This window comes from Lutra lutra, chromosome 7 (genome assembly GCF_902655055.1).
Source record: "Lutra lutra chromosome 7, mLutLut1.2, whole genome shotgun sequence".
Taxonomy (NCBI): domain Eukaryota; kingdom Metazoa; phylum Chordata; class Mammalia; order Carnivora; family Mustelidae; genus Lutra; species Lutra lutra.
The window spans coordinates 37,609,928-37,632,417 of NC_062284.1; the positions used below are offsets into that span (position 1 = coordinate 37,609,928).

A 22,490-nucleotide genomic window follows, 5' to 3' on the forward strand; every position below is an offset into this window, starting at 1 on the left:
TATAAAATGTGTTTTACTAGATAAGCTGTAATCTCTTTTTTTTAATTTTTTTAATTTATTTTCAGCGTAACAGTATTCATTGTCTTTGTACCACACCCAGTGCTCCATGCAATCCGTGACCTCTCCAATACCCACCACCTGGTTCCCCCAACCTCCCAACCCCGCCCCTTCAAAACCCTCAGATTGTTTTTCAGAGTCCATAGTCTCTCATGGTTCACCGCCCCTTCCAATTTCCCTCAACTCCCTTCTCCTCTTCATCTCCCCTTGTCCTCCAAGCTATTTGTTATGCTCCACAAATAAGTGAAACCATATGATAATTGACTCTCTCTGCTTGACTTATTTCACTCAGCATAATCTCTTCCAGTCCCGTCCATGTTGCTACAAAAGTTGGGTATTCATCCTTTCTGATGGAGGCATAATACTCCATAGTGTATGTGGACCACATCTTCCTTATCCATTCGTCTGTTGAAGGGCATCTTGGTTCTTTCCACAGTTTGGCGACCGTGGTCATTGCTGCTATAAACACTGGGGTACAGACGGCCCTTCTTTTCACTACATCTGTATCTTCGGGGTAAATACCCAGTAGTGCAATTGCAGGGTCATAGGGAAGCTCTATTTTTAATTTCTTGAGGAATCTCCACACTGTTCTCCAAAGTGGCTGCACCAACTTGCATTCCCACCAACAGTGTAAGAGGGTTCCCCTTTCTCCACATCCCCTCCAACACATGTTTCCTGTCTTGCTAATTTTGGCCATTCTAACTGGTGTAAGGTGGTATCTCAATGTGGTTTTAATTTGAATCTCCCTGATGGCTACAGGAAAATGAATTATGGTATTAGGACCAGAGTATCTGTAGAGAGTATGGTTTTAAAATATGAAATTCTTATAAATATGAAATTATCACCAATCAATCATTAATTATTTCATTGGGAAAATGAGGTAACTGGCACATAAGGAAATAAAAATAGATATATAAGGAATTTTGTGATTAACTCAGATTTGAAATGATCTTTGAAAAATAGAATGGTACATAATTAAAAGACAAACACCATAATGTGGATGAATCTTCAAAACTGGAAGGCTGGAATTCCATGCATAAGAAAGGCAAAAAATAAGAAGAGTGCCCCCCTCTACTTCTTCTTCTAATTGAAGTATAGTTGACACACAATGTTACATTATTTTCAAGTGTATTCTACTTTCTTTTAAGATGTTTACATTATTGGATTAAAAGAATTGAAAAGGCACACTTAGCTGTTTTAGGCAAAATGAGCAGTGTTTACTAAGGAAGGCAGGACTGGAATGCCTATTTTCCTTCCATTTTATCAAGCAAATAGCAATCAAAGGTAAAAGGAACTTTAAAGTAGAAAAAGAACAGAAGCCTCTGATAAGAGAGGAACAGGTCTTAATGCACCTAAATGCTTTAGATAAATTTAGAATTCTTCATTTATATAGATTGTGATGTAGATTAGGACACTTTCCTTAAATACCTATGTGAAAGATCTTCTGGGTCAGAGATGTTGCGATCTGAGCAGGAGAAGAGGGATACTGTTGACCTTGGCCATGACCACAGAATATGGTATGGAACTAAAAGGCCAAAATGCTTGTTTTGCTTGGGATAGTTGAGAGGAGCATATATACTCCATTGAGCATCCTTGTGGTTTCCTTGCTTACTCTATATAATGTCCACCTTTGAAAAAGCGAAGATTCATTTTTACCATGGTGGTTCTGGGTATGGGTATGTTTTTCTTCTTTATGGAGTCTGCTCTAACTCTACTCTATGAGGGGTCACAGACTATTTGATTTACTGATATGAGATCCCACATAATATCTCCTTAGAACTGTTGGGTCCCCCAATAATGGGTCCATGGTCAAAGGAGCAAGACTGATATAAAGCAAAGGTCAAGCAAAGCTTTATTTCGCACCAAGCATCCAGAATCAAACCGACCATCAAACAGACCCCGTCAAACAGACTGGTCAGGGACGCCCCTTACAGAGAGGGCGACCCCTCCCTGCCTCACAGACTAACTTTTTTTTTTTTTTAAGATTTTATTTATTTGTCAGAGAGAGAGGGAGAGAGAGCAAGCACAGGCAGACAGAATGGCAGGCAGAGGCAGAGGGAGAAGCAGGCTCCTTGCTGAGCAAGGAGCCCGATGCGGGACTCGATCCCAGGACGCTGGGATCATGACCTGAGCTGAAGGCAGCTGCTTAACCAACTGAGCCACCCAGGCGTCCCACAGACTAACTTTTATAGAGCAAAGACCGTGTGGTTGAGCCTGGCCACACACGGGTGGCCAATGAGATTGCAACACACAGAAAAAGCTGCACAGTCATGCTAGGTCACACACAGGTGGCCAATTGAACTACAATTTACCCTATAGTAGACATTTGAACTAGCCTATCACCTTGGTCAGAATTGGCACCCAAAAGGCGGGGCCCACACTCCTTGGTAGCTAGGGAGACAGTATGTGAGCTTTACTGATTGGATGTCTCCGCCTGACCCGACTCATCCCTGCATTCGGGCTGTCATCTCCACCTGACCTGACCCACCCTTGTATTTGGGCTTTGTTACCTGGGACTGGTTTCCTGGACTTGCTTTTAAGTAAATTCCCCTTGGGGGTTGGGGAGGCAGGGTCAGTTTAAGTTTTACTACATAAACAACAAAATGGCTGTTCAACCAAGGTGGGGCCACTCTGGCTAAATAGCCTGGACAAGAACAAAGGAGATGATGGTTTTGTTTGTGTGTTTTTGAGTATAGTTAACACACAATGTTGCATTAGTTTTAGGTTAGAACATAGTGATTTGACAAGTTTATACATTATGCTATGTTCACAAGTGTAGCTATCATCTGTTGCCAAACAATGCTATTACAATACCATTAACTATATCCCTGTACCTTTTATCCCTGTGAATTATTCATTCCATAACTGGAAGGCAGTATCTCTCACTCCCCTTCACCTATTTTGTCCATCACCTCATCTCTCTCCCTTCTGGACACCATCAGTTTGTTCTCCGTATTTATAGGTCCAACTCTGCTTTCTGTTTATTAATTTTTTAAAAATATTTATTTATTTATTTATTTATTTATTTATTTATTTATTTAAAATCAAGGCCAAAACCCTGTTTTTCTTTTCTTTTTTTTTTTTTTAAGACTTTATTTATTTGACAGACAGAAATCACAAATAGGCAGAGAGGCAGGCAGAGACAGAGAGGGGAAAGCAGGCTCCCTGCTGAGCAGAGAGCCCTATGCAGGGCTCGATCCCAGGACCCTGAGATCATGACCTGAGCTGAAGACAGAGGTTTAACCCACTGAACCACCCAGGTGCCCCTTGTTTTTATTTTTTTTAAGATTTTATTTATTTATTTGTCAGAGCGAGAGAGAGCGCAAGTACAAGCAGAGGGAGCAACAAAGGGAGAAGTGGGCTCCCCAATGAGCAGGAAGCCCAATGTGGGACTCGATCCCAGGACCCTAGGATCACGACCTGAGCCAAAAGCAGATGCTCAACTGATTGAGCCACCCAGGCATCTTTTTTTAGATTTCACATGTGAGTGAAATAATATGGTATTTACCTTTCTCAGTCTGACTTGTTTCACTTAGCATAATGCCCTCTAGGTCCATCCACATTATTTCAAATGGCATTATCTCATCCGTTTTATGGCCATGTAATATTCCATGTGAGAGATAGATGATAGATAGATAAATAGATAGATAGATAGATAGATAGATAGATAGATATCTCATATTTTCCTTATCCATTCCTCTATCAGTGGACACACTTAGGTTGCTTCCATATCGTGGCTATTGTAAATAATGTTGCAGTCAACATAGGGGTGCATATATCTTTTCAAATTAGTGTTTTCATTTTCTTTGGCAATTCCCAACAGTGGAATTACTGGATTATATAGTATTTGTATTTTTAATTTTGGGGGAACCTTCATACTGTTTTCTGTAGTGGCTGTTTCGGTTTACATTCCCACTCACATTGTATGAGTGCTTCCTTTTTCTTCACATCCTCACCAACATTTTTTAAATTCTTATGTTTTTTATTTTAGCTATTCTGACAGGTATAAAGTAATAGCTCAATGGGGTTTTGATTGCATTTCCTTGGTGATTAGTAATGTTGGGAATTTTTTGGTGTGTCTTTTGGCTATCTGGGTGTCTTCTTTGGGAAGAATGTCTTTTGGCTATCTGGGTGTCTTCTTTGGGAAGAATGTCTTTGGGTCCTCTGCTCATTTTTTAGTTGGGTTATTTGGTGCTGAGTTGTATAAGTTCTTTATATATTTTGGATATTAACCCTTTATTGGACATATCCTTTGCAAATATCTTCTTCCATTCAGTAGATTGCCTTTTTGTTTTATTGGTGGGTTTCTTTGCTGTGTAGAAGCTTTTTAATTTTGATGAAGTTCTAGTAGTTTATTTTTGCTTTTGTTTCCCTTGCCTTAGGGGGCATATCGAGAAAGATATCACTATAGTCATATCAGAAAAATTAACATCTGTGTTCTCTTTGAGGATTTTTATGGTTTCAGGTCTCACATTGAGGTAGGTCTTAATCCATTTTGAGTTTATTTTTATGTATGGTGTTAGGAAGTGGTCCAGTTTCATTCTTTTGCATGTAATTTTCCAGTTTTCCCAGCACCATTTATTGAAGAGATTCTTTTCCCCACTGTATATTCTTGTCTCCTTTGTCATATATTAATTGATTATATAATTGTTGAGTTTATTTCTGGGCTCTCTATTCTGTTCCATTGGTTTATGTGTCTGTTTTCATGCTGGTATGATACTGCTTTGATTACTATAGCTTTGTAGCGTATCTTAAAATCTGGAATTGTGGTACCTCTAGCTTTGTTGTTCTTGCTCAAGATTTCTTTGGCTATTTGGGGTCTTTTGTGGTTCTATACAAATTTTAGGTTTATTTGTCCTAGTTCTATGAAGAATGCTATTAGTGTTTTGATAGGTATTTCAGTCTGTAGATAGCTTTGGATAATATGGACATTTTAATAATATTAATTCTTCCAATCTATGAGCATGGAATGTCTTTCCATTTGTTTCTGTCATTATATTGTAATGGCTTTTCAAAGCTTCTGCTGAGGTGCTAGCTTAGAGATGACTCTCGTGTGAGAAAGGGGCATTATTCTTCAGAATGGTATATACATCTTAAAGTGATGAATATTATATGGCCTATGCCCCCGGTAGTTAGAATACATAGGTTCAGGAACTAAGACGTATAGTAAATAGTAGTATCCCCACTCAACATCCCTCCCACTGACCCACTTGGAGAATTTGTCTTCTTTTCCTTTCAACTTTAGAATCTTTGGGTTGAGAGTTCTAAATTTCCATGACAATGGGATCTTTGCACATAGAGTACCTCTATGTGGTAACATAGAGTAACATAGAGTACCTCTAAACTTAAAGCTATAGCTACATTCTGGTCACTTTGTACTTCTTGTCCCTCTATAGCAGCTGGTAAGCAAAGAAAGTAATTACTACACTGGCAGGAGTAACTGACCTTAATCATTTGAAGAGGTGAACTATTGTTGATACATAAAGGAGCAGGAAGAAATTCAGGTGATGCACTGTGGCATCTCTTGGTATTCCCAGACTGTTTCTAACTATAAATAGGCAACAATAGCAACCACAGCTGGAGAAGGGTCTTACTGCTATTCCCACGGGTGTCTGGGTTATTCTACCTTATAAACCTATACCAGTGAAAATGCTTGTCAATGGGGAGAATAATTAAGAATGGAGCAGTAGGGGAGGGACATTGTAAGTGTCTGGCCTTGTGATCACGTATAGTAGCTGTGGGTGGAAATCTGTCCCATTGATCCTCCTTTTGTAACTTTCCCCAGAAATTGTGATCAGCCAGAATCCTAGAGAAGCTGTGACTGGGAACAGTGAACTCACTGTGACAGGCAAGCTGATCTGCGCAGTGGAAGGTATGGAATGTAATAAATACTACCAAATGGCCCACGCATCTTACCCCCTTTTCCAGGTCAGTGCATCTATCTTCGAGCTGCTGCCAGTGCAGCTGATTGATACGGGCTCACAGCTGCACCCAATTTTAGAGAACTTTCTTGGGCCACTAGTTGCTGCATTATCCAGAAATGCCTGGGAAATAATGCCCCACCACCTTTTGTGGCCTACAACCACAAAGCACCTCTTAAGGTATGTTAATTTTGCGGTACAATCAATCATGCTCAAGAGCTTCTGGTAGAATCTGGCTATGACTAGACTTCAGCTGAAACTATTTCTTCTGCTTAGTATGTTCCCCTGTACTATTGTGCTTCACTCAAATCCTGATCACTTTCTCCCAAGAACGCTCCTTTAGCAAATCACTTACCTAAAAATCTTAAGCTCTGTTTCTGGAAATCCTAAGACAGTTCCTTCTCCTCTATCTCCAGAAACAAAACTCCTGGGAAGGAATTTTGTTTTGCCTGGTATGTAGTAAAGAATTAACCTTACCCAAAGAGAGGTCTGCCTTTGTCCCCAGACAGCAGGAGGTGATTCTCCGCCCCTGGAACGTCCTGCTGATAGAAGTATCTTTGCCTGGGGGCTTTGACCTATGCAGTATCAGTCTAAAAATGTGATTTATATTATGAAGGTTTGGGGCCACTTAGTATCAGGTTTACCTCCAGAAGGGCTTAGAGACTAAAGATACCAGCCTATCTTCCAAGTGGGGCTGGGGACTAAAGGTTAGCCACACAGGTGGTATGTGATGGGGTCCCAATAAAAACTTGAAACACCAAAGATTGGTGCAAGCTTCCTTTGCTGGCGATACAGATCTTCACATGTTGTGACTAGAAGAAGTTAACACTCCCCATGACTCTGTGTTGAGAGGACAAGAAGCTCCTCAGACCCTCCCAGACTCTGCTCTATGCATCTTTTCTCCTGGCTGGTTTTAACCCTTGTAATATCCCATTCACTGTGGATATAGCAGTTTGTAGTGCATTCTGAGTTCTTCTAGCAAATTGTCAAAACTGAGGGTGTTTGGGGGAGCCCGCCAAATTTGTAGTTGGCGTCATAAGTGAGGGCAGTCTTGTGTGGACAGTGCTTCTCCTAACTGTATGCTTGGCTAAACTCTCACACCTGGCTTGGGCTCATCTCCACCTCTGGAGCCATCCTTAAGGTCAGGTATGTGGAGCACATTCCACTAGTACATTGATTGGAGATGGGAGAGATGGGTTCTGGTAAGGTAGACTGACAAAAAGATGTTTAATTGTCACCGGAATTTTCTAGGACTTCGAATCTGTCCTGCCTTGAAGAAAGTCTACTTCTCCATTCCAATTATTGTGAATGCCGCTGCTTTGCTTTTCTTCCCCTCACTGCATCTGGGAGAGACTTTCCCATCCTATCCCTAAACTTGACCTTCATTCTCCCCTTAGATACTCAATGTATGCTTTTTATTTGACATATCTGATATTATGTAGCTTGGAAATCAGTGAACTCTTAGTACTGCAGCCTTCTTTATGTGAAGCACATTTTTTCATATTACAACTATACTATTTTTATCCCTGGAAATTGATTTTCTAATTAACACTAGATGTTAATTATAAATGTTCCTTTATAATGATACTTCTTTGTGAATAGATGTAGCATGGCATCCATAGCATCCTCTTTATAATGTTAAGAGTTTGTAGTAATTTTCTTTTAAATTTGTGTTATCCTTGCCAACAATATTATCTCATTCCTTCTCTTTTCCTTTGATCAGTTTTTAGTTGATACCAGTTGCTTGAGAGTAGCTGGAAGGAGTCTCCATAGTAATGTTTGGGTGTGACCCGCAGTCCTGAAAGAAATGTAAGTTAGAATTTAAATACCAGCAGATTTTAAACACAAATTCCATTTCACTTAGGATTAGCATAGAAACTGAGGTAATGTATCTGTAGACCAACTGGGGGCGTAAAAAGGCAGGCACTAGGAAAACCAAGACAGAGATTGAGAAGAACAGACACTATAAACATTTCCCTAATATCTGAATGAGAAAGGACCAGTTAGCATTAGAATACCACAGTAGTAAAGCTTGCATTTTATTTTCATTTTGCTATGTGCACAGGTATACTAAAGTAAGCTTAACTATATACCCCCCCCCTTTTTTTTTTGCTTAAGTTAACTGGCAATAAGTTGTATATATTTTATTCCATAATATAAACCTATTTCTTTCCAACTGCTTTACTGGAACCAGACCCAGTTCAGCATGTTAAAGCTGAGTGGCTGGGGACCATTTACTGTACTTCTCTGACTCTTCATCTTCCTGTCTGTAAAATGGTGATAATAGTCTAATTACCTTGTAGGTTGTTGTTGTTCTTTTTTTAAGATTTTATTTATTTATTTAACAGACAGAGATCACAAGTAGACAGAGAGGCAGGCAGAGAGAGAGGGAGGAAGCAGGCTCCCTGCTGAGCAGAGAGCACGATGATGACGATGATGATGTTGATGATGATGATGATGATGATTATGATGATGCAATGCGGAGCTTGATCCCAGGATGTGAGATCACCACCTGAGCTGAAGGCAGAGGCTTAACCCACTGAGCCACCCAGGTGCCTTGTAGGTTGTTGAGAACATTGTAGAATGCTTGGCCCAACAGAGATGCTCTGTAAATGTATCTATTATTATTAGCTTTCATAACATTTTGGGTTCAAAAAAATTAGCTCACCCAGTACCCTGAAGCAAGCAACTCTCTTGTGTCCTAACTGGATATACCAGTTAAGCAGCACCTTCTCTCTGAATGTATCCAAGTACAAACCATTCCTTGTTGAGTATTCTATTCTTTCTATGTCATGAATACTTTCTTAAGAACTGGGGTCTTACTGGTTTCTACCTTCGCTTGTCCTGTTCTTTTAAGGCACTGGTATCCTCAGTCTGACATACAGCTTCATCACCTTCCTGACTACCTTGCAATTATTGATTGCTTTTATCTTAGTACCTAAGAGGCCCTATTTTATCATATTCAAACCAGAGCCATGGGAGTATGGGATCAGTCTCAACTGCTTTGAGCCTGGGTTTTGTGTGCCTGAGGAGAGCCCTGGCTTCTCGTATGCCCCCAAACCACAGCCTCTCCTCATCCCTCTGTGTTATTCCTGTCATTTGACTGGATTTCTGCCTCAGTTAATTCTTCAGAATTCAAAATCCCCTTGGAATAGGAATACTGAACCAAATCCATGTAAATGGAATCCTAACAGAATTCAAAATCCTAACAGAATTCAAGATCCCCCTTGGAATAGGGAAACCAAATCCCTGTGAATGGGGTCCTAACAGCCTGTTCTTGATGGGCTGAATCCTGTGCTCCATAAACCCAAGGCTTTGTTAGACTTCTGCTCCTGAAATCCAAAACCACCACCTCCCCTGACTTCATTATTTTCTATTCTCTATACAATTACCCACTGGAATGGACCAAATTTCAATACCAGTTGGGTCAGTGGTGAATCTGTCAGTTGGACACTGGCTTGCTGCCCCACAACCCAACGTTATGACTGGCTCTGATTTTCCTCCTGTCCCAACCTGGATTCAGGCCCCAGTTATACCTCAGGGTCAAGCTTGTCCAAGGGTCAGCACTGCTAAATGCACTCCACTGTTATCTTTTTAAGAGTCACATAAATTGCATTCCATTTTATACCTTGTAGACCTACCTATTTTCTACTGTATTACATGTGTGCTTCTTTTAAAATCTTTTAATTATCTAATTTTCTGACAGTCATTCTAGTTTGTTACTGAGTTTCAAATTCCATTTTGTTTTAGAGCCCTAGGAAAATTGCACACGTTGCTTTAATTAGTATCAATTTGGTTGTCAAATTTTCAAGATGAAGCCATTGTGTTTCAGCATTATTTAAAGCTAGGGCATTAAAATTAGCTGGGGATATGACCCAATTTTAAAGTTATTTTAAATGTAACATTTAAGAGGGTTATTAACAAATCTGTATTCTAAGTCTTTGGGATACAATATCACAAAGTTATATAAAAAGCTAATTGCTAGCCAAAGGTATCACTTTTCACTGTGTAAAATATAGTGGCAACTCAGTTGTCTGTATCAGAAGAAGCAGAGGTTCAGTAATCCAAGAGTAATTTATTTGTCTTTTGGATGCTTTTGCCCTTAAAATTGAATATGAGTGAATCCAAAGTCTAGGGAATTCATGTCAAAATAATGAAGTTATATTATAAAGATCTCAAATCAGGAAGCTGATGAGTTCAATTATTCTGCCTTCCCCCCACCTCTCACCCCCACCCCACCCCAGTTTGAAAGAAGCAAATAAAGTTAGCTACAGTCTTCTTTGGGAGATTAGAATATTGAACACAGATGTTAAATCACGGGTCTGGGAAGAATTCAGTAGCAGATTAGAAGTTGCTGAAGTAAGGATTTTTAGATCTCTATTGGGTTATGTGATTAGAGTTTAAAAAAAAGAGAAACAGGGGAATCAAAAAAGGAAGATAGATTATATTATAGAAAAAAAAACATTTAGAGGAAACACTGCAGAAATTCTATAAAGAGAACAGAGAATGACATCTGGCCAAGTGTTATGCTGGCCTGAAAAATACCTATGAAGTTCTTCGTATTGCATACCATGGGGATTGAAGTAAATCAAAGGAAATGCAATAATAGGGTAGTGAAGTAAAAACTAGTGTCTTTGAGAATTAGGGCATTCTGGTGTGCCTGAGTGGTGCAGTCAATTAAGTGTCCAAATCTTGGTTTCAGCTTGGGTTGTGATCTAGGGGTCTTGTCTTGGGGTTGTGAGATTCAGTCCTGCATTGGGCTCAGTTCTGAGGGCAGAATCTGCTTGGGATTTTCTCTCCCTGCCCCCTCTTCAAATAAATAAATCAGAAAGAAGAAAGGAAAGGAAAGGAAAAATAGAAAGAAAGAAAGAAAGAAAGAAAGAAAGAAAGAAAGAAAGAAAAGAAAAGAAAAAGAAAGAAAGGAAGGAAGGAAGAAAGAAAGAAAGAAAGAAAGAAAGAAAGAAAGAGGGAGGAAGAAAGAAAATTATGGTCTTTCTTCTGCCCTGGTATGTAAGAAATGCATATGAACATGATGTATAAAATCATCATTTGAATCCTTTTTTACCATATGGATATTTTATCTACTACCCAACAGCCACAAACTTGAAAATTGACATCTTGAATTTGAAAATATATAGAATTTGACAGTAACAGAAAATGTTTCTTCTAATAATAAGTACCTCTCTACCTAGCTAGCTTAGTTTTCCTCAAAATTTCTAAATTGAAAGACAGCTTCCTTTATCTTCTCCAACTAGACTGTACATGCCTTAAGGCCAATTACTGTGTCATAGTTGTTTATATCCATCACAGGCTAAAGAAAATACTTTATATGAAATAGGTGCACATTTTTTGAATGAAGGCATGAATACAGAGTGTGCGAATATCTCTAGTTAGGTCTGGATGCCTCAAATAACAAGAACTTGGCAATCTGATCACTTCAGCCTTTTTAATGCCCCAAATTGCCTCTGTCATGTTGGTTGTGTGATCTGCAAGGCACAATTAGAGCTTTGTAACTTATTTCATTTATATTCCACCTTGTTTATAGAAGAATACTTAGATGGCACCTAAATTGTTCTGTTCACTATACCACCCTGGGTTGTTTATTTTTTTTTAACTTCTTTTTAATCTTAACCATTTTCTTTTTTTCTTTTTAAAGATTTTTAAATTTATTCATTTGAGAGAGAAAGAGAGAGAGAGCCTGAGCAGGGGAGAGGGGCAGAGGGAGAAGCAGACTCCCTGCTGATCAGGGAGCCCGATGCGGGACTTGATCCTGGGGACTCGATCCTGGGGACTCCAGGATCATGACCTGAGCCAAAGGCAGTCGCTCAACCAACTGAGCCACCTACGTGCCCCTAGCAATATTTTAATAAAGGTAATTGGTTTCCTGGCATGTAGATAGCCAGGTCTTTAAAAGATGACTCTGTTTTGTTTTGTTTTCCATTTCTTAACAATCACCTTTCAGAGTTGACCTATCAGAGAAGCTAATACATTCATTCATGGTTAATATCTTCCTGGCACTGTGCTTGGCTCTTTAACTGCCTTTGCTTTATTTATTTTTATTTAAAAATTTAACTATATGCATATATAATTTTCTATAAATTTATGGGTGTGCTGATCCCCTACATGGTGGGAAGAGTGTGAGGGTAGTGGAGCTTTCCCTTCAGCTGAAGGCAAGACAGAGGAACTTAGGAAACCACTTAAAGAGCTTATTACGTCTCTCCCGCTGTTTGCGGGACACCCAAGGCTGGTGTCAGAATTATCCCTGAAAAATCTAAAGAATGAGAGCTCAGAGGAAGTGGTCAGTGGTTGTCGTTTGAGAAGTAGTTGCCCTTTTAGAGTCTGTCACAGCACTAATAGTTGTGATGTTTCCCAAGGTCCAGATCTAGGTGGATAACTGGGGGGAAAAGTCAACCTGGCATGGTCTTAGTTACTGTCCAAGTGGAAGCCTCAGGAGCAGAAGGCCAAAAAAAGTAGATACCTCAGGGTATGGGAGAAATTACAAATGACTAGCTGGACTAGAGATGGGTTAGCGATACCCAGTAGTAGTAGTGGCAGTGCTGGAGGCAGGGTTTGCAAAATTACCCCAACACCTTCTAGGGAGGGAAAAGCAGGTTTACACATCTGTCATGTCTAAAAGGAGCTGTTAGCCGCCACCATCAGTTAAGTGAGAATTTTTTTGCCCACTTTCCTTTCCTTCCTCTCTGTGCTCCAGTTTTGGCGAGCTATAAAACAGTGGGAAGAGCCGAAAATGGGTAATGGAAGGAAAGAGACATGATTCATATTCTCTTCCCTGACTTCTGACTTCTGGCTTCTCTGACTGCAGGCTGCACTGGATGGGGCAGATCTGAGCCAGATATAAGGTGAAGAAGCCTAAAATATAAATGAAGTCCATAATATTTTTAAAAACTATTTATTTATTGGGGGAGGTGGGGGGAGGGGCAGAGGGAGAGGGAGAGAGTCTTAAGCAGACTCCCGCAGAACATGGATTCCCATCCCACCTCCCCCACTCCATCTCTCAATTCTGAGATCAGAACCTGAGCCTACCACCTGAGCCAAAACCAAGAGTCAGTGGGTTAACCACCTGCACCACCCAGGCACCCCTGAAGTCCATAATTTTGATTATTACATGGGAATGGAATTTTTTTGTGTCTGCTCCTATACATTTTTTTATTTTGTTATTTTAAAAATTGAGACATAATTGACATAACATTATGCTAGTTTCAGGTATACAACATAATGATTCAGTATCTGTATACATTACAGAATGATCACCACAGTAAGTCTAGTTAACATCTGTCACCACACATAGTTACAAACTTTGGTGAGATCTACTCTGTCAACAAAAGTTTATTGCTGTCAACAAGGAAAATAATTTCTAAGCAGTACAAGTGACTTCTGTCACTTCCACACTTTTACTTCAAACTCAACATCTGTCATAAAAAGACAAGTCACTTTTTGTCCTTTCCTTCTTTCTTTAATAGAAATGTACTTTGATAAATTAAAAATCTAAATTGTATACTAGCTTTTAAATAATTTAGTATCTTGTTTTCTTTGGTCTGAATCTAGGCAGAAAATGTAGATTTGTAGTTTGTTTATTTTTATTTAAAGATCATACACCAGGGACACCTGGGTGGCTCAGTGGGTTAAGCCTCTGCCTTCGGCTCAGGTCATGATCTGAGGGTCCTGGGATGGAGCCCCACATCGGGCTCTCTGCTCAGCAGGGAGCCTGCTTCTTCCTCTCTCTCTGCCTGCCTCTCTGCCTACTTGTGATCTCCGTCTGTCAAATAAATAAATAAAATCTTAAAAAAAAATAAAGATCACACACCATTTTATTTTTGTTGTTGTGCTTTTCTGTTCTTCTAGACTATCTACATTAGGCCCATATTAAATAATCAGAAAAATAAATTTCTATAATTTTTTTTAATTAATTTTTATTTTTTCAGCATAACAGTATTCATTATTTTTGCACCACACCCAGTGCTCCATGCAATCCGTGCCCTCTACAATACCCACCACCTAGTGCCCCCAACCTCCCACCCCCCCACCCCTTCAAAATTCTCAGATCGTTTTTCAGAGTCCATAGTCTCTCATGGTTCACAAATTTCTATAATTTTTTACCCTGCCTATTCCTCAGGCTATCTCATCTAGTCTTCCTTTTGCTGCTAGACTTGGAGAAGGAGCCCACACCCATTACTTTCCCTTTTTCACAGTGCACTCACTGTAACCCTTCCAATTCTAGTTCACCTCTCTAATGAAACTGCTTTTCTTTTTTTCTTTTTTAAACATTTTATTTGACAGACAGAATACAAGTAGGCAGATAGGCAGGCAGAGAGAGAGGAAGGGAAGCAGGCTCCCTACTGAGCAGAGAGCCCAATGCGGGGCTCGATCCCAAGACCCTGGGATCATGACCTGAGCTGAAGGCAGAGGCTTTAACCCACTGAGCCACCCAGGCGCCCCTGAAACTGCTTTTCAAAGACCACTGTTGTCTTAGTCTAAAGCTTCAAAGCCTCTTCCTTAGGTTTTATCTTTCTGGATCACATTTGTGACAGTACTTAATATATGGTGCCCAGTAGACAATCAGTTCTGAATATATTTTAGTTCTGTTCCGGCAAGGATTTGCTGAGTGGTATGGATTAAATCAATAAATAGACAGTATTCTTTATCTGCATAAACTATTGCATCGAATGAAAATTTAAGCAGTCTAGTTGTATCTGGTGTACCTATTGCTAATCAAGCACAATGAATTACCACAGTCTTTTTCACTCATACCCAGGGAAGGGAACCAAATATTTCAGAAACTCAGCTCTCCTTTGTTGTTCACTGCCATGCTTAGTAATATAATTATTTATCTAAAATAAAAAATAAGTAAGTTCTGGGGGTCTAATGTACATTTTGGTGCTTATTTAACAGTATGATATTGTACTTTTGAAAGTTGCCAAGAGAGCAGACTTTAAAAGTTCTCATTGTAAGAGAAAAGGTTGTAACTATGGGAAGTGATGGATGTTAACTAAACTTACTGTGGTGATCATTTCACAATATATATATATATCAAATGAGCATGTTGTACACCTTAAAGGAATAGTTTTATGTCAGTTACACATCAATGAAACCAGAAAAGATATAGTTTTCCTGGCAGGAAAACGACTAGATCAACTTGGGTATAAGCAGTGGGGTGCATCTCCTTGCTCTATGAGAAATCAAGCTAGTAGCCAAATGAAACTTAGAGGGGGGAATGTAAGTAGCTGTTCATTGAATTAAGTTGTCTCCAGATCACAAGCCACTGTTCTCTAGTCTCAATTTCTCTTCTCTATTCTTCCCCTTATCTTATTGTCTGGAATGGCCTCTGGAGAGAGAAGCTGCATCTCTTCCCTAATTTTGGAGACCTCATTCTTTACCAGCTCTTTCCCCCAATCCAACAACCTGGACAGCTGTTTCCAATTTCCTTCACTGGTAGCCCTCAGGCACTCCTACCTGATCCTGCAAGAGGAGAAAAAAGTTGTTAAATCCTGGGCAGGAAATAGCCTCAGCTCTGTATTCTGAATTTAGGCTTATGGGAATGAGACCAAACAATATTTATTAAATGTCTACTTGGTGCCAGACATTTGAAAAATAACAGCTTTATTGAGATATGTCACATGCCATAAAATTCACACTTTTTAAAAAATTAACTTTTATTTTATTTGGGTTTTTGCTATTTATTTATGACAAATAGTCCACATCTGTGATCCTCTTCAGTCGAAAGTTTTTGAAATGGCACCATCAGCCTTAGCCAATAGGAGGATGGAATCATCTGATTCACCCATCCTGCTAATGGTCCCACAGACAGCTTAGGTTTTAAACTGGCCTTTGAACCTATCTGTCACTCTGTCAACTGGGCCACCTTCATCTGAATGGATGCGTGGTCCCTGGTTGCTCGCCAAGCGTTTCCACTACACACAGAGGTCCACAAACTTGCCAATGTCCTCCTGCATGTGGAGGGTGCAGTGGCTGCCACCCCAAATTAATCCTTTTAAAGTGTACAATTTAGTAGGATTTAGTATGTTCCTAGAGATGTGCTATCATCACCATGATCTAATTTTAGAATATTTCATTATCCCAGAAAGAAACCTCATACTCACTAGCATACACTTAACATTCTCCCTTCCCTGGAAACCATTCCTCCACTTCCTGTTTATATGACTTTGCCTATTGGACATTTCCTGTAAATGGAGTAATATATAACTTTTTGTGTTTGGCTTCTTCAACTTGGCCTAGTATTTCTAATGTTGTCTGTGTTGTGTGCATCAGTAATTCATTTCTTTTTATAGCATAGTAATAATCCATTGTGAGGATACATCACATTTGTATATGGATTCATTAGTTAATGGACAATTGGGTTGTTTCCCCTTTTTACCTATTATGGTTACTGCTACTCTGGACATTTCTGTACAGATTTTTCTGTTGACATGTTTTTATTCTTTTCAGTATATATCCAGGAATGAAAATACTGATTGGTATGGTAAATATATTTAACTTTTGAGGAATTGCCAAACTGTTTTCTAAGGGGGCTACATCATTTTATATTTTACCAGCAGGGTATGAACCTTCCAATTTCCTCATATTTTTGCCAATACTTTTTATTGTCCATCTTTTTTATTATAGCCTTCCTAGTGAGTGTGAAATGGTACCTTGGGGTTTTGATTTGCCTCTGCTGATGACTAATGATGTAGAACATCTTTAGATGTGCTTATTGACCATTTGTTTGTCTTTGGAGAAATGTCCATTCAAGTCCTTTGCCCATTCCTTAATTGGGTTGTCTTTTTGTTGTTGAGTTGTAAATGTTCTTTATATATTTTGGATAACTAGGCCTTTATCAGATACATGATTTATCACATATTTGTAAATATTTTCCCCCATTCTTTGGGTTGTCTTTACACTTTCTTGATGGTGTTCTTTGAAGCACAAAAGTTTTTCATTTTGATGTCTAGTTTATTGACTTGTTCTTTTCTTGTTTGTGCTTTTGGTATCATATTTGAGAAACTATTGCCTAATCCAAGGTCATGAAGATTTACTGCTATGCTTTTTTTCTAATAGTTTTATAGTTTTAGTTCTTACATTTATCTCTGTGATCCAGTTTGAATTATTTTTATATATTGTGTGAAGGAGGGGTCTAACTTTATTCTCTTGAACATAGATATCCTTTGGTCCCAGCACCATTTTTTGAAATGATGAGCCTTTTCCCATTGAATTATATTGGACCCTTGTTGAAAAATCAATTGACCATAAATAGAGGATTTTTATTTTCTGGACTCTTAATTCTATATGATTCATCTGTGTGTCTGTCTTTATACCACTAATACATTGTTTTCATTGGTGTAGCTTTATAATAAGTTTTGAAAATGGAAAGTATGAATCCTTCAACTTTGTGCTTTTTCAAGATTGTTTTGGCTACTCGAGATTCCTTGTATTTCCATATGAATTTTAAGGCCAGCTTGTCAATTTCCTTAAAAAAAAAAAAAAAAAACTAGCTGGGGCTTTGATAGTGACTGTGTTGAATCTGTAGATCACCCTGGGGAGGAGTATTGTCATCTTGACAATATTAAGCCTTCTAATTCATTAATGTGAGCTGTCTCTCCATTTATTTATATCTTATTTCTTTCAATAATGCTTTATAATTTCCATTGTATAAGTCTTGCTCTTTTGTTAAATTTATTCCTAAGTATTATACCCCTTTTAATGCTATTGTAAATGGAATTCTTTTCTTAATTTCTATTTCAGATTGTTCACTGCTAGTATATAGAAAAGTAATTGATTTTTCTATATTGGTCTTGTGGTCTGCAACTTTGCTGAATTCTTTTCTTAGTTCTAGTAGCGCATTGTGTGAATTCCTTAGCATTTTCTATGTACAAGATTGTGTACGAATAAAATAAAATAGAGATAGTTTTATATTTTCCAAATTTCTTTCTGCTATTGATTTCTAATTTTTTTTTAGAAACATCTCCATTCCAATCCTTTTAAATTTGAGGTTTGTTTTATGGTTTAACACACGATCTTTCCTTGATTATGTTTCCTGTTCATTTCAGAAAAAAGTTTCCTTTTCCCCCCTCATTGTTAACATCAGTGTGTGTGTGTGTATGTGTGTGTGTGTGTGTGTGTGTGTGTGTGTGTATTTTAGAGGCAGATACAAAGCTCTTGGTTCTTAGCAATAAGAATTCAGATTGCAAGCAACATATCCAGGTTATTTATATAATCACTAATTTGTATAAGAACAGAAAACTACTACACTCCAGCTGAAGTCAGAAGAAAGAATTCTATACTAACTCATGAAGACAAAAGTTATAGCTGTGAAGGAGGAACAGTGGTCTTATTTGGATCTGGATGTTGTATGGCAGAGCACATATCAAAAATTGCTTTTCTGGAGTGAAATACATGAGATTTATTTCTAGAGTGAGTTATACTGGATTTTGAACCTCCAGGGACATCATCTAAGATATTAGAGGTATGAGTAAAGGCGATAATATTCTTCAGATCCAGCACAACTGTCAGAATGAAAACAACTTACATATGATTAAATAATAATGCTTATAAGTGGCCATTGCTTGGCTAGGACTGAGGTGATATGAAAGCCTCATAATTTTGTCTGATTGGGGGACCCATTTTTAATACTGACACCACCCGGAAGGGATACTTTCAGCCCTGGGGAATGTTGTCTACAACTAGGGTAGGGTTGCCTGACATAATGCTATAACCCTCTAACCTCACATGCTCTTCTTCCTACCACATGCCATGTTCTGGTACTCTCAGTAGGGGGATGTGACCTACTTCTGAATACCAGAAACTTCTCATGTTTCAGAAAGCAGGCTGGAAGGATAGGAGTTCTGCAAGAAGAACTTCTGTGCCCAGAAGAGGGAAGAGGGCAAGAAAGCCAGGACTCCTGCCACTAAGAACTAGAAATTGGGTTAGTTTTTCATTTGTTTGTACATGGTAGGAAAGATGATACAGAAGAGATTGCAAAGACAAACCTTGAAGGTATAAAAAGGTAAGAGAATTCATGCTGCATGTGTGTGACCTTTAGTGCATGATATGATGGTCTGAACACTATGGTAGGTGATCCAAAATGACTTCTAGAATTTGGCCAATCAATCTTTTCATGGAGCCAGGAGACTAGTGAAGCATGGCTTTCCTGAGAGGACTTCTCCCCAGCTGCTCATTTAGTGTTTTATCTTATATATACTTTTTACCTTAGATATTGTCTTGGATGAACATAAAATGCCTCTCCTCCCCAGGAGTTTGTTGTATAAACTTGAGAATGGTAAACATAGATGCCTTCCTAGAAGAACAAAGGCCATATAGTCACACAGCTGGAAGAAACCTCTGATGACTTCTAATGTAAGCCAATGCTCTCGTCATGTCTGGAGATAAGGAGTCTCAGGCTCAGAGAAGTTACATTATTTCCACAAGGGCATCCAGATACTGGTAGATAATGGTAGAGGGGCCTACCATTCAGTATTTTATTACAAGTAAGAAATATATCAACCAGTTACACCCTAGCTCAGCTGGCTCATAAATACAGTAGCAAGAAGGAATAAACTAAACTAAAAGTCAAAGGAACAAAAGTGTCCTCAGCATCTGACTCTTGATTTTGGTTCAGCTAATTGTCTCAGGGTTGTGGGGTCAAGCCCTATGTTGAGCTCTACACTGGGCATGGATCCTGCTTGGGATTCTCTCTCTCCCTCTGCCCTGTCCCCCAAAAAAGAAAAAAGAAAAAGAAAGAAAGAAGCTATTTTAAGAGAGCGTTTTGTTAACAGTGCTGTTTATCCATTTGTTTTTTCCACTCTGGATATTGGAATCATTATTGTAAAACCCAGGTTGAACCCACCTAGCCCAGTGAAGCCTAGTTAACTCAGGATTTTATGAAACTAGTGGTAGATGTCTTGAAAATGACCAAATAGTATAACACTGGAATGAGAACCAGCTACCTTTTAATATATTTTAAAATATATCCCATAACTGAAAATACCATAAAGCAGTGGTTACGTTTTTGGACCTTTTTGAGAACCTGATGAAAATTATTGACAGGTCTTCCAGAAAATTTTATATATACAAGAAGTTTTAATTATGTTTCACGGAAGTGACATAGATCCCAAAGTCTATCAATGAACTGAAGATAAGGACCTCTGCCATATAATTACTTCTTCTATAATCTTTCAGGGCCTCCTTCAACCATGTTAGTTAAGGAATTGGTCTCTGTTCTGGTCCAATCTAAAGAGCTTCCTGCATGACCACATTCTTTTTTTGTGATGTCACTCTCTAGTTTCAGGGGTTTTCAGATTTCTCTTTACTCTATATTTATAAAAACTCAAACTCCCTCTTAAATACCATTATGGGTGTGTTGCTTCCGCTGTGAGAAGTGTTACAAAATTCTGTCTGCCAATTTTACTTGTCAATACTAAGAATGGTTTTGGTTCTTTCTTTGACCCTGTACCCTTCTCTCTTTTTTTCTAATTTCCAATGGCTCCATATTGCCTCCTGATTAGTGGGGGAGTTATATGTTCTGCATGTATGCTGTATATAGTTGAGGTAGTCATGTAAATAATAATCAAAACTGGTACATTTTGAGAGTAAAAAAAGTGCTACCAGTAACTGTACCTGGACACCCAGCACTGTCCTAGCAAGCCAGGCCATCTGGTGCCACTAGTGTGAAATTGAAGTGCTGCTTGGTTTTCTACTGCTCCTGCATAGGCATGTATCTCCCTCAAGGATCTTGTGAGGAATGGCTGGAACTAGTAAGTAAAGAGCCTCCAAGGTGAAATTAGAGCTAGAACCCAGTGTAGTCCTTCTAATATGTGCAGGACAAAGATTCATGACTTTGTGACTCATCAATTGTTATTGAAGCCACTTTGCCATTAGCCTGCCTGATATGTTAACCCCTGGTGTTGATGCTATAGGTGCAGCAGGCACAGGAACTAACCTGTGGATTTTTGTGGTTGTTCCTATTTCTTATTTCCTATTCCTGAGAAATTCAGTTCTACTGTGTGATTCATGGGCCAGACTTCTCAATGGGTGTGAATGATTAGCGGGTATGAAATGGTCAAATAATAAGAATAAACCAGGGCTGCAGTAACCAGGCTCTACATAGGACATTAGCACTTAAACCTTCAGTTCCAGGGCACATCCCAAACACACATAGGGCAAATCAGAAAACTAACAGCAGAGCACCAAGCACTCAAGAAGCAACTACTGCTTGAACCAGGGAGCATAGTCTTAGGGCAGGACTCCGACGGAAAGAGACAGGGAGCTGAAGAAAATATTTGTAGACATCATCAGAGAGTGACCTTCCACAGTTCAGTGACAATGATTCTATGCTTAAAAGAAACTTTGGGCATTTATAAATTCAAGGAGAAAAATACTGTAACCAGTGTTAAGGACATGACGTAAAGAAGTAACTGTTATGAGGGGCCAAACTGATATGATGAAGGCAATTGGCAGAATCCTAGCAAAATAGGAGGGGAGGCATCTGGGCTAAGGCAGACCAGGACAGGAATTATTCTTCTGACAATCCCAGCTAAGGTATTCTCTATCCCATCTCCACGAAAGCTTGGGTGTAAGTTATTAAATATATCCATAGTTAAGTTAACACTCTCTCAGTCATGCTCAACCAATAATTTTGCTAGCAAGGATAGGTTTGAATATTGTCTGCAGATCATCAGGACTAGCTCAACCTTGAATAATGGTTAGACTCAGAAGTCTCAGAGCCTAAAGACTATAGGGATAGAAAAGAGCTAAGTGATTGTGGGGGTTTGGGGAGGGTGGGAAAAGACGTTGATTTCAAAGCAGTCATGCCTAAGGGAATTTGAGGAGTGATAGAACTGATTTATATCTTGATTGTTGGGGTGGATCTGTAACTTTAGGCACAGCAATATTCATAGAAGAGTCCTTTACAAAGAATAAATTGTACTGTATGTAGATTTTAAAATCAATAAACGATTTAAAAATAAAACCATCCAGGACTTTGTAGGTAAAACCAGATAAACAGCCTCCCCTCTGGTACCCTCCTTGCCATTCTAAACCATCACTTTAACAAGTTTCTATCTTTCTGATGGATGCAAAGATATATTTGTCTTTCCATATGCTGACCTGTTGTAGACCCAATGACACAGTAGGAACAGAACATGGAATAGTTACATGGAACGTGTAATTTGAAGCATCAAAAATTCCCTTACAGAACCTCTTAGTACTGATATTTCTCAGTGTTTGGACTAAGGGTATAAGAGGACAGGAATGGAAGTAGAGGAAGGTGACATGTGAACAGAGTCCTGAAAAAACTGAAACCATGTCAGACTCTAAGGAGGGGTGCTCCAGTGAGAGAGAACAGCAAGTGGGCACATGCTTTAGGTTTGACAATTGGCAGGAACACCAGTGCGAATAGAGAGGAGTGGGGAGACGCCAGATCGTGTGGGGTCTGATAGGCCTTAATAAGAAGTGGTTTTAGTTTAAGTATGGTTAGAAGCCATTGAGGCTAAGTAGGGGAAT

General features: G+C 39.0%; 1 protein-coding gene across 1 annotated transcript in view; it reads left to right on the forward strand.

The window, feature by feature from the left end:
• The first annotated feature begins 5,916 nt into the window (after window positions 1-5,916).
• Window positions 5,917-22,490, forward strand: part of TEX9 (testis expressed 9) — a 155,130-nt gene continuing 138,556 nt past the window's right edge. Inside the window, exon 1 of the mRNA XM_047738009.1 lies at window positions 5,917-6,158. Within this exon, the coding sequence (XP_047593965.1) occupies window positions 5,932-6,158 (227 nt within the window). The 5' untranslated portion in view covers window positions 5,917-5,931. The remainder of the gene's footprint in view (window positions 6,159-22,490) is intronic.